Source organism: Chanos chanos, chromosome 3 (assembly GCF_902362185.1).
Source record: "Chanos chanos chromosome 3, fChaCha1.1, whole genome shotgun sequence".
NCBI lineage: Eukaryota > Metazoa > Chordata > Actinopteri > Gonorynchiformes > Chanidae > Chanos > Chanos chanos.
Genome location: NC_044497.1, coordinates 49,332,042 through 49,344,040, shown reverse-complemented (window position 1 = coordinate 49,344,040; position 11,999 = coordinate 49,332,042). Strand labels below are relative to the sequence as shown.

Sequence of the window (11,999 nt, the reverse complement as noted above, 5' to 3'; positions counted from 1 at the left end):
TGCTTTGTTAACAGTCCTCAGTCCAAACACTGAGTGACCTGGAGAGTGTTTTTTTTTTGTTTTGTTTTGTTTTGTTTTTGGAAGGACTACTGTTAGTTGTTGACCCAACTGCCGTTACCTTGTCCGTGACCTACAATACTGAAGCGGTAATGTTGAGGAGGGTGGTTTGGGGCAAGCAAAGGAGCAGATCTCCTTCAGTGTTCATAGTTCAATTTTGTGGTTTCCCCCATTCTGTCCAGACCTCCCTCCTGCTCCTACCACACTGTGTTGTCCCCTATCTCTTGTCCAGGATGGGACATGGGGCCGCTGTAGCTGGTGGTATTAGCCAGGGAGAAAGGGGGACTGGGTCCCCCACCAAAGCCTTCTCCTTGTGGGTTGGGGTGCAGAGATCCTGTCAGACTGGGCTCTGGACTCGGGGTGTCTGCATGGGAAACCATGTCCGTGAACCTTTGGTCATCTGAGGGGTGGTGAGCTGATACTGGACCCCCTTCCAGAGCTCCCGAACCAGAGCTGAGAAGGTATGGGGACTCAGCTGGAGACTGGGCCTGTGATGACGGGGGTCCATGGGGGAAGAAGTCATAGTTGACGCCTGGGCCATAGTAGTCACCTTGGTACTCTGTGTGAGGGGAAGGAAGATGAGAAAGAACTGATTAGCACAACTTTTAAGGAGGATTCAACCACACTCCGTGTCAAAACCACAATTTGTATGACAATAACAGCAGTGCAACTAGCTTCTCACGATACAACATTTGTTCCACTCATTCAAATAATAACTCCCTGTCAAAATCGAGCATTAATGTGCACACAGTAATTAAATCTTGTTTATATTTTCATTGTACTCAGACAAGACCGCATAATCAGAATCATAGGTTGCGATCAAATTTCGCTTAAATACCATTGAAATATATCATCAGCACAAGATATGTCAGGACACAGTATTAGTGTAAACATATCTGCAAAGAACAATGTCATTAAAAGGAGCAGTGCCACACTCACTTTGAGATGCAATTATTAAGACCAATAAATTATTATTTCAACAATCAGTTAAATGATAATTATCTGTGAACAATCACAAAATAATTATAACCTCTCACATTTCACATGAATAGATGATGATGTGTGTAAACCCTTGCTTTAGGGCTTCAGTATAAGTGATTCTATGAGAAGGAAAGAAAAAAAAATCAAGTGGCATTTTTAACATAATGAACTATATACTGGACACATTTTCATTCCATGAGTTTCAGAAGTTTAGAGGGAATGGCGTTGATTAGATAAAGAAAGTCATGTGGTAATCTGAGGTGTAAATGAGTGAAAAGTGAATTTGGGGAAGGGTTGGGGTTAGGGTGAATAAAAAGAAAACAAAGGTAAACAAAGATGATAATGGATGAAGGAGTAAACAGAGCCCTGATGAAAAGAAAGCCTTGGATTGCTGAAGGAGAGAAGACCTTGGGTATAAATCTGCAGCTGGGAAGGGAAGTTCAGTGCACACACACACACACACACACACACACACACAAACACACACACACAGATTTGCTCTTGCTCTTAAATTCTCTCTCTCTCTCTCTCTCTCTGGTTTTGTGCAGATTTTTTCTCCTATTTTTTCCCTCTCAATACACACACACACACACACACACACACACACACACACACACACACACATATATTTAAAGAGAAAAAATATATATGTGTGTGTGTGTCTGTGTGTGTGTGTGTGTGTGTGTGTGTATACTCACATACATATACATACATACATACACATTTTATAGCTAATTCTCTTGTACATGCACACTTGCTCAGCTATATCTGGATGAATGGAAGCACTGACTGGTATTGTGCTCTAGGAGCTATGTGTAGGAGAGTGTGTTTTTCTAGAACTTTTCAAAAAATTTGTGATAATAAAGAATGAAAAGGGCTGGAGAGCATCTCATACACTGGGAGCTTTGTCTGCTGAACTTTTACAAAACAGTGTTTTATTCTAGCCCATCAAGGATGTCAAATGTACTATACATGACAAGAAACCTAGAAATAATGTTTTATTTGGTGTAAAAATGCATTAAAAAAAAAAATATATATATATATATATATATATATATTACTCTTATATCTTCTTTCTATAAAGGCCAGCACACTTCCTAACAGAATTCACTTAAATGCGTGAATAAATACACTGCACATTTGGTATAACTAAACTTAAGTTGTTCACTGTAAGGATTGACTACAGAGAACACTTCTGAATCACGACCTTCTTTATCTCTCACTATTCTGTCCACAGCCAATGAGAAACAAGAAACAAGTAGCTGGGGGAAAGAAAAGACAAAAAAAACGCTACACAATGACAGTTACTCCAGTCTTCCTGTGATATGTCTCTCAGTTTGTTAGCTACCATTCACTGTCAGTCCTCATGACTTACAATGCTTTGTTGAGCTACAAAAAAAGGGTACAGTACATTCAGAAATCCAGAACTTACTGTATGCTTGAGGTTTCTACTCAAATGGGATATAACAGATGTCCCATTTTTGATTGTACTACTCTGCTCCAAACAGTACAGATACGAAACTGAACAGTATTACTATTTCTTAGCTGTTTAAGAGCCAGTCACCATATCCGCATAAGGGTATCCAGGGCACAGTAAAAAAAAAAAAAAAAAAAATCAATAAAGAGAGAGAAAGAAAGTGGCAAAATTTTTCTAAACAACATAATCTCAACAGCATGAATCAAAGTAAAGATTTAGTGAGTGTACATAAAAAAGAACTCCAGACGCAATCAAACAGAGGACAAGTTAACATAATGCACCATGGAAAGAAAAGAAAATCGTGTTCTGTTCTTACAATTCTCTTTGGATATGCCACCCCCCTCCTCTTTATATTCAATGGTGTTTTTTTTTAGCAGATAAACAAAGCTTTAAGTTGAGCCACCTGAGAATTTTTAATGGTGTGCATGCAGTGATTTTCCTACGTGCCAGTTTACAGAACAGAGACTTTAAAAAGCAACTGAAAAATAATAAGAGTAAAGAGAAACAGCACTGTGATGAGAACAGAGAGCTCAGCTTCATAATGTTTTCATGAGCACAGATGCAGTGGTCTCTTGGTATGTGTGTGCTTGCGTGCGTGTGTGTATGTATGTGCGCGTGCGCATGCATGCATGAGCGCATATGTGTGTGGTGAGTTTGACAGAGAGGCAGAGAGTGAGACAGAGAGAGAGAGAGAGAGAGGGAGAGAGAGAGACAGAGAGAGAGTAGGCAGTAAGTCCTTTGTATTTTCAAGGTGAAAGGAGAGGCCTACTGCGTACAGTGTGCGAATGTAGATGTGTAAGGACACAGACTGATGTTTGTAAATATGCGTTTTTCATGGCTAAAAAGGCCTTTCTTTGCAAAAGCATTACCATGGATATGGTATCTTTTTAAACAAATGCTTTGATCAGCAACAGGCTGCTGAGCACAATTGTCAAGAAAATGTATCGATTATATACATATGAATTCCACCCTCTGTTCCACCCACCCTTTCTTTTTACGCAGTCTGCATGTTTCTGTTTCATCAAGATCAGTTTTTCCATGTTCATTTTCGCAATCAGGGGGTGTTTCATGGGTCAGTGTGCATAAGCGCGTTCTGGAACTCGTTTCGAACGGCGTGTTTGGTTAGAGTGACAACACACAGAGAAAACACGCAATATTTCCCCATACCTCCGTAGTAACTGTATCCCCCGGGCCCTAGAATATCGGGATCGTCTAGTCTGCCCCCCAGGGGCCGCATCCTCCGAGGCCCCCTGAAGAACGCGTGCCGTCGGGCACCTAAAGCGCTGAGTTGCTTCATCCTGCGTTCCTTCGACCTCCGATTTTGGAACCACACCTGTAAATATACAGATGGTCCTGGTCAAACTCAGCACTAATTCCCACATGACAGAGGCTCTCCTCTACGCATATATAAATCTTTAACTTATTATTACAATGTTATCAACAATAATAATAATAAATATATCATTGAAAAATATACAAGTACTGTGAATTTTAAATTTTGATGTACACAACAAAAGTATCAAAGTCATCACCAAAAAAAAAAACGGCACAAAAGAACATTTTCTGACAGAAATCCACACGAATATCTATAAAACTGATGTTGACGTCATTGCTCATGATATAATAGACAATATTCAGTTTAAGAAACCAAGCTCTTTCCTTTAAAAGCGATGTAATCATGCAACCCAGTATGTAATGGGGCTTTATGCATAAGGGGGTTGGGGTAAGGTGGAAGGGAGAGGGCAAAATGGACATGAGACATAAGTCTATGTTTGGACAAAGAGGAAAACATGTTTAATGAAATGCATGTAGGCAAAATCAAGTGATTTTGTGATCTGATCTTCAGCTGAACAGAAATGAAAACAATTTGTTGCCCATCAAGCAGTTTTGACCAGCAGTCATTCCCACACACCGCTGTGGTTGGTGGTGCTTATAGATCAGAACTGTGTGCTAAAACTAGTAGCATGTGTCTGGCCTTCAAATAGAGCACAAATATTTGACACATATTCTCTATAGCTGTAGAGATATAAACCAAACAGACAGAAATATATGTACACACAGACACACACATCTATCTATCTATCTGTCTATCTATCTATCTATCTATCTATCTATCTATCTATCTATCTATCTATCTGTAATACACTGACAAGCAGATACACTTGCATTCTATGACATATGCTCAACAACACATCATTGTTCTTTGATAAGAGAATCCCCCCCCCCCCCCCCCCCCCCAAAAAAAAACTACTCGCTGTCAAATATCAAGAACAGTCATATAAACTCTGATAATTAGACGCCTACATAAGCGCATTAGTTAACCTGTGAGGGTCACATATACCTATACCTTATATATATATTTAAAAAAAATAATTAAAAAGAATAATCGAAAATAAAACCAGTGTGATTGTTAAAACACTCCCCAAAGCGTTTATTCACACTGTTGTCATATCAACAGTTTCTAAAACAAAGGAACAGTGAAAAAAAAAAACATATAAAAATGTACAACATAAGGAGACATTGTTATAAGTGATAGCACAATGTAACACATTCATGCCAAAGTCTGCTTTTGCACTGCATAATATATGTTAACAACAGTAACTTTGCACTAGAGGCAGGATCCCACAGTGACAGAGATTAAAAAGCAAAACCAGAGAAAGAGAGAGAGAGAGAGAGAGAGAGAGAGAGAGAGAGAGAGAAAGAAAACATAGCCTACCTAAGACCACTTAAGCATTCCTCTCCATGCACTGCAAAGACAACACCTGCTTATTGAGAACAATCGTCTAACTGTCGGGTACATTTTTATGGAAATGTTCTCCCTCCTCCTGAGTGAGCGTTGCTTAGGGATTACACACACATGCTGCTGCACCGGCATGGCTCCGTAGGGCTCCCCGTGCAGAGCGCAATCCGCATTTAACACATAACAAATGAATTGGGAGGGAAGGCAAAGACATTCTCCATTTGGGCTCAGACACGGGGCAGAGAATCATGGCAGGATCAACAGAGGTTTCTGATGTAGAGTTTCTGTTTTCAATTAATATTAATCATATTCTGATGTTTTTGAGGAAAGGAAATAGATCATACAAAAGATGACAAATTTAACATAAAGATATGTGTGAAGTGATAAAATGACTGAATGCAAACATTGGGCAACTATGAAATCCATCAGACCATAACTAAGCTTTTATAATTATTTTTTTATTTAACCTTTATTTTACTAGGCAAGACATTAAGAACAAATTCTTACTTACAACGACAGCCCCCCAAACTATGATATTTATAAGCTGGTTGATGTTTATACATTTGATTTTAATCTTATATTACTCAAGGATCGATAGCTAAGCTAGATCAATGCTACACAATTGAGTGCACTCTTATTTTATAATAATCTCCCCATAATCCTGTTTAATTTAACTTCAAGTTTAATTAAAAATTATTACTTTGACTGCTTTCCATTGTATCCAGATACTCTTTAAGATTTGAAATATTACATACTTAAAATATGAAATTCTATTTTACAGTTGCATATTTTAATTTAATGTGTTAAACATACAGGTCATTCAGATTGTGCACAGTAATACGTTTGACAAGTATCCTCTTTGAATTTCTGTTTTATGTTGACACACAATGCAAATGGACATTTACACGATCAACTTGAAAGCTGCATTCACCGCTTTCATGCATATCTAAAATCAGGTTCATATTTAAGACATAGCAAGTCATCACTCCTTCAGTCAGAGGCCGTGCACCGTCATCTTATTAAGAAAAAAAAATATCTAAAAATATAATTAACCCTTTCCGTGCACGAATATCTCTTAATAGATTAATTCATGTTAAAAGTCTAACTGCAATTACTGTAAGTTATTATGGTAGCCAACATTAAAAGGAATAACTATAAATATAGAGCCACTGTTGTCTAAAGAGCTGAATGATGTGTTGGTGTGGGAAGAGTAATGGAGGCCTATGGTTGTTTTACTGAGCAGGCACACACATTACACTTTACCCATAAATATTACCAAAAATATTAAACTTTGGACATTTAAAAAAGTCTTCAAAGGGGAACGTTCAGTATCCATTCTTTTGGCAACTTTTGTTATTAACTTAAATTTACGACCGTACCATACGTTTAATCTCTTTTTATATATTTCTGTGATGTGAAAGCATCTGTGAACGCATTTCGCACACTAAGGTAACTTTTGGATGATTTTTTTTGTGGACATAATCACAAGAATTACCTGTATCACCCGCATGTTAAGACCAGTCTCCTGCGCCAGCTGCTCGCGGATGTGTCGCGTGGGCTTTGGTGTGGCTACGAAGGCTGCTTTAAGCGTCTCCAGTTGTTTGGCCTTGATGGTGGTCCGTGGACCTCTTCGCTTCGTGCACGAATTCTGCTCCTCATTTTCGTTGTTGTTAGTGTCCTTATCTGAGGATGTAGAATTGTCCGTCTCTTTTGTGTCGTCCTGGATCGGGTCTTGGAGATCTGGCGATAAACTTCGGTCCGTACATGACGACACTGAGGTGTGATAAGATGTATGATAGGTGTCAATATTACAATACGACTTAAATCATTGCCAGGGCAATCACTGAATATTTGGATTCAAAGCTGACCTGAAGAAAATAATTTGGAAAACAACAGCTCTCATACTGGATTTCTGTCTATAAATTGCCGCTTTGTCTGTAAAATATGCAGGCCTCAACGGCCAAATTTAAATCACGTCAATAAGGGACCTTTTAGAACATTGCAATACTATTCATGGATCACACAAAATAGGACAGCGGAGAAAAGAAAAGTAGAGAAAAGAGAAAATATAATAAAAATGTATAGACAAAACGCACGCACATGCTCAACAAAATTGCGAAAGAATTAAGTCGGGTTGTCTCCTGGGACCTGCTGCTAGGCCAGATAACAGCTTGTCATTGTTTGAGGGGCGGGGATAGGCGACTAGAAGCGTTTATCTGACAAGAATGTATGGTCGGAATAAAATGAGTTATGTTCCCTGCTTTCTGTATGGACAGCAACAAACCGCGACACAGGCCGACTACCATGAAAAATGAACACTCATATTTTTAGGCTTATGCGATATACTTTGGGACTTGGTAATTAATTGCAAAAATGACTCATAGAACAGCGATTTTTGATCGAATCCGCCTGTTTCATTAAACGGGTACAGTGTGTGTATAGACTTGAGAGCAAATATAATTTCGTCCGTGATTAAAGCAAAAAGGAACACATTTGGAAGTCTCCGTCTTCTATATTCTTGACACTTACTCTTAAACCATTGACATGTTAGAAAAAAATGGATTAAAATAAGCAGAGCGCCTCTGTCAGAGAGCGAATTGGTACATTAATTCAGCAGTTTGATATGGAACGGCGGGTTTTAAGAATGTCTTTCTCAGTCCGAATGGACATAACGTTCTGACGCCATTAACTTCATTAAGCGTAACGCCACTGAACTTTGCAGTGACCCCAGGGAGAAGGCGATAATGATGTCACCAGTCTGTTTTAAAACAAACACACTGTCCATGGTTCTGAATGGTCGTGGACATCTCTTGGCTGGAAGTAGAGCCGAGCAATGAAAGACATTTTGATCAGGATAGAGCAGTCCAGAAGACGTTTTATGCTTTCAGACACATGGCATATAAACAGCTACAGTTGAAAATAAAATATATAAAAATCTCCAGCTCATAATAATATTCAGTTGATGTTTTGCTGTTTAATTGCATACCGCGGAGTGTTTTTTTGCATTTGCATTGGAATTTGAAAAACAGGCACGGGTAGACCGTTTCATTGTCGACCGTTGTTTCCCGTAAAATTAAATATTTCCCTAACTTTGAGGACACACCAGTGCACACACCGTGGGACCATCACCTGATGCATATCCATATCGGAATCTTCAAAGCTAAATTCATGGCAACATGGGTGCAGTATGTTTCAGACACACAAATACACAGACAGACGGACAGACAGACAGACAGACACTCACACACACTCTCTCTCTCTCTACTTACTCACACACACACACAGTCACTCACTCACCACTTTCCTCAACATAACACAAATATTGCTATCAAGATGTGGCACAGTCTCTTCTAACCTGAGTTTAAGTTGACCTCTTTAATGGCGCTCGCGCTCAAGTAGTCCTCTTTGCACACGAACTTGTTTTCGTCAATCACGTAGAGCTCCTCGCCTGTAGATAGCTGTTTGTTGCACACCATGCAAGTAAAGCAGTTCAGATGAAACACCTTGCTCCGTGCCTTTCGTACGAGGTCACTGGGTGAAATACCCTGTAGGCAGCCGGCACATTTTGTACCAAAACGCCTAGAGATGGGAACAAATGTGAATAAAAACCCACACGAAAACTAGGGGAAAACACAAAGAACGAGACATTGAAGATTAACCAAAATAACTTCAGAGAATTAGAAGTAAAACTGTTCTCAGAAAATTAGTCACAGAATTAACATAACACCTCATCAATAAAACAAGAAAAAGACTTCGTGGTGCTCATTATGAAAATTTAAAGTTTTTTTTCTATTTTTCATTTCTTTTTTTTGAATAACAAGACACGACTTATTCATAACGTAGTCAAATACAAATATTACATTATTCAATTTTACACCACCACCACCACAACTAACAACAACAATAACAACAACAACAACAATAATAATAAATATATGAATAAATACAGTTTTTTCATTGGTTCTTTGAATTGGTCAAACTGAACACTTTTTCCCATGTTGCTGCTGGGGACCGTTTGAATAATTTTGTTAGAATAAAGTCGACAGCAAACGCATACTAAGGGAGACACCCAACACACTGTAAATGAGCTAATATTACGGGATTAGAGAGACATCCACCGTTAAAGCGTGAAAATCCGTATATGAGGTGTTAAGACAGGCATTTACAATTGCCACTGTCAAATACACAATTCAAAATAACGAGGTAATGCTATTATGCTGTTAAAAATATACAACTGTGTATTGAGGGATAAGCCGACTTTCATATGAATGCCTCACACGAATGCTTGTGAAAGAATGCTTGATTATGCACATATCTATTTATGAATGTTAACGGTTCGGTTATTTATTTATTCATTTATGAAACTTGGATGCGAAATAATCCCCCGCGTCGTCATGCGCTTTTATGGAGATTTGTTAATCTCCGTCAGTGTCTATCTGGCTCAAGAGAGAAAAACACAAATATCTAAAAACAGTAATGATTGTAAGGATTTGCTTGAATTACAAAAAAAAAGTGTGGGGCAACCAGGTATACAGGCCCGTCTCGTTTGTGTGGTAGTACGAGCAACTAGGGACTCGAAGAATGTAAAGTTCTCTCGATTCGGGTTTATTTTAACACTAATGTTCTAAATCTTCCCCATTTGTTATGGTATCGAGTTGCTCTCCCCCTTTTCAAATGCATCTCCAGTCTGTTTTCACAGTGAAAGGCCACAACTCTACTTACACAACAAATGGACGCATTACGGGTGATTACTGTTTCGCCCCACTAATGGCTTCACATTCAAACACAACGGTGGATGGGCCCCATCTAAGGTGATGGTCATGGCCGTTTGGGATAACAATGCCCAACACGAAGGTTTAAACACCACGTGCAATTAAACCGCTCAGTTAAAAAAATGTACATGATGCTAAGGTATATAGAGGGGAACATAAAGCGAGGAAACAACGATGACATCAACACTTTATGAAGAGTATTCACGACCAGCGGCGAAGTGGAATATTTTGTAAAACACTTAATTCCTTTTTTTTTTACCAGATCTGATACATACCAGAAAATGAATTTAAACTGATTCTATTTCAGCTTTTATACGTAGACTTTTCTGAAGAAAGTAATTAAAATACTGCAAACATATGCGAGCTGTCCATTTCCCCGTATTTTTGCCATTATAATCTGTTTTTAAATCCTCCTATGGGCATGAATTGATTTTTTAATTAGGAAAACTGCTTAATAGGGAATGAATTATACATTAAACTTGCACAGCATATAAGATATCCAACAATTCGGAACGACATTACTGTAAACAGTATTGCTTATTGCTGTATTTGTCTTTTCTTTTAATTACATTTATAATAAAATGTCAGAATAAACATTCAGTTACGGTGGTTAATATCACTATAGATTGTTCAAATAACTGAACATTATGTAGATCGGATAATTATTTCACTTTCTGTTTTGAATGACTATTTATATGACGCGTTTCGATGGGAAAATGGCAAAATTAAAAAAAGTGCTTAATTTTATTCATTGTTAGAACACTGAAGTTAGTCTGTATCGTGTTGTTTTACTACACAGGTCTAACAACTTCATTTCCCAATGTGTTAAAAGGACTTCAGGTACCTCCAAGGACTATTTTCATAACAAGACTGTGAGAATATAGGAATGACTAGTCATCAATCAAATGCTATTTATAAATGACGTTGTGTTGGTAGCGACCAAAGACTTGACGTTATTGCAAAATTAATCCACAAATTGTGTGTAATCCACAAAGAGCAAAAGCAAGACGCGACAAATCCTTCATGACACATTTTTGAAATGAGGATTACTCCAGTATATAGCTGTTCGCCGAGTTGCACGGCATACCTCAACAGTGAATCTTACCTGAAAAAGTCAATTTTGCAATAAAGCTTTCCGTCTCTGGAGAAACATTTCTCGGTCAGGTTGCAGCTGCACTCGCAGCACTGGACGCACTTGGCGTGCCAGGCTCGATCCAGGACATTGAGGAGGAACCGATCCAAAATGGGCCTCTCGCACCCTGCGCAGTGCAACATCATTCCGCCCTGAAGGGGACCGAGAGTCGACCTTCCCGAACGGGCACCGCGCCTAGGACTGGGGCCACACAAGTCGGCTCGGAGCAACGTCTTGACTTCTTGGCGAGGGGGCAAAGCAAAGCAAATGTTTCGTCCTGTGGAAGGCTTCCCTCCTGCTTAGAGGTGACAACCCCTGGTGTTACTCCTTTTTCGGTATACCTGTCTTCATCCAGAATCCACAACAGAAAAAAGAGCAAGTACAATTCTTTTCATTAGTAAACGTGTTGCGTGAAGACAGTGAAGACGTGGTACTGTGAAATAATTTAATTTGTTTCCTTTTAACTTTACCCAAATATCTTTTTACTCTACGTTCACCTGTTTGTGCTTACTAACCTCACGCCGGCACTTTTTGCATCACTGTGTTCCAGTTCGCGGGTGCCTAGCGCATCCGTATTCAGATTTGGTGACGTTTCCTTGAATACTCGTGTCATGGTGGCCAATCAGGAACAGGTCGTCATGGCAACACGTTTAAATAATGGTACTCTCAGACTGAATCCAATGTTGTGATGTGGTCCGAGTACCCTAAAACATCTTTAGATGTTTTGGCAGTTTAGTGTTGAACATTGACTAAACATTGTCTTGTCTTTCTGTTTCACTCGTTTTCGTGTCGGGTCTGGATTTAAGCCGAACTTGAAACAAAATATTTTGTTAGCTGTTT

The 11,999-nt window shown here is 38.9% G+C and overlaps 1 protein-coding gene across 1 annotated transcript; it reads right to left on the bottom strand.

Annotated features, from left to right (window-relative positions):
- Positions 1–254: 254 nt before the first annotated feature.
- Positions 255–11,305, bottom strand: lhx5 (LIM homeobox 5). The gene is made up of 5 exons (XM_030769781.1): positions 11,133–11,305; positions 8,611–8,834; positions 6,751–7,028; positions 3,683–3,848; positions 255–616 (listed from the first exon to the last, which is right to left on the bottom strand). Exons 1-5 carry the CDS (start codon positions 11,303–11,305, stop codon positions 255–257), a joined length of 1,203 nt encoding a protein of 400 aa, XP_030625641.1.
- Positions 11,306–11,999: the final 694 nt, after the last annotated feature.

Coding starts and splice junctions, on each gene's coding strand:
- lhx5 (XM_030769781.1), bottom strand. CDS start 11,305: ATGATGTTGCACTGCGCAGGGTGCGAGAGGCCCATTTTGGATCGGTTC. Junction 8,835..11,132: donor TGCAAAATTGACTTTTTCAG/GTAAGATTCACT, acceptor TCCCATCTCTAG/GCGTTTTGGTACAAAATGTG. Junction 617..3,682: donor GGGATACAGTTACTACGGAG/GTATGGGGAAAT, acceptor CCCCTCACACAG/AGTACCAAGGTGACTACTAT.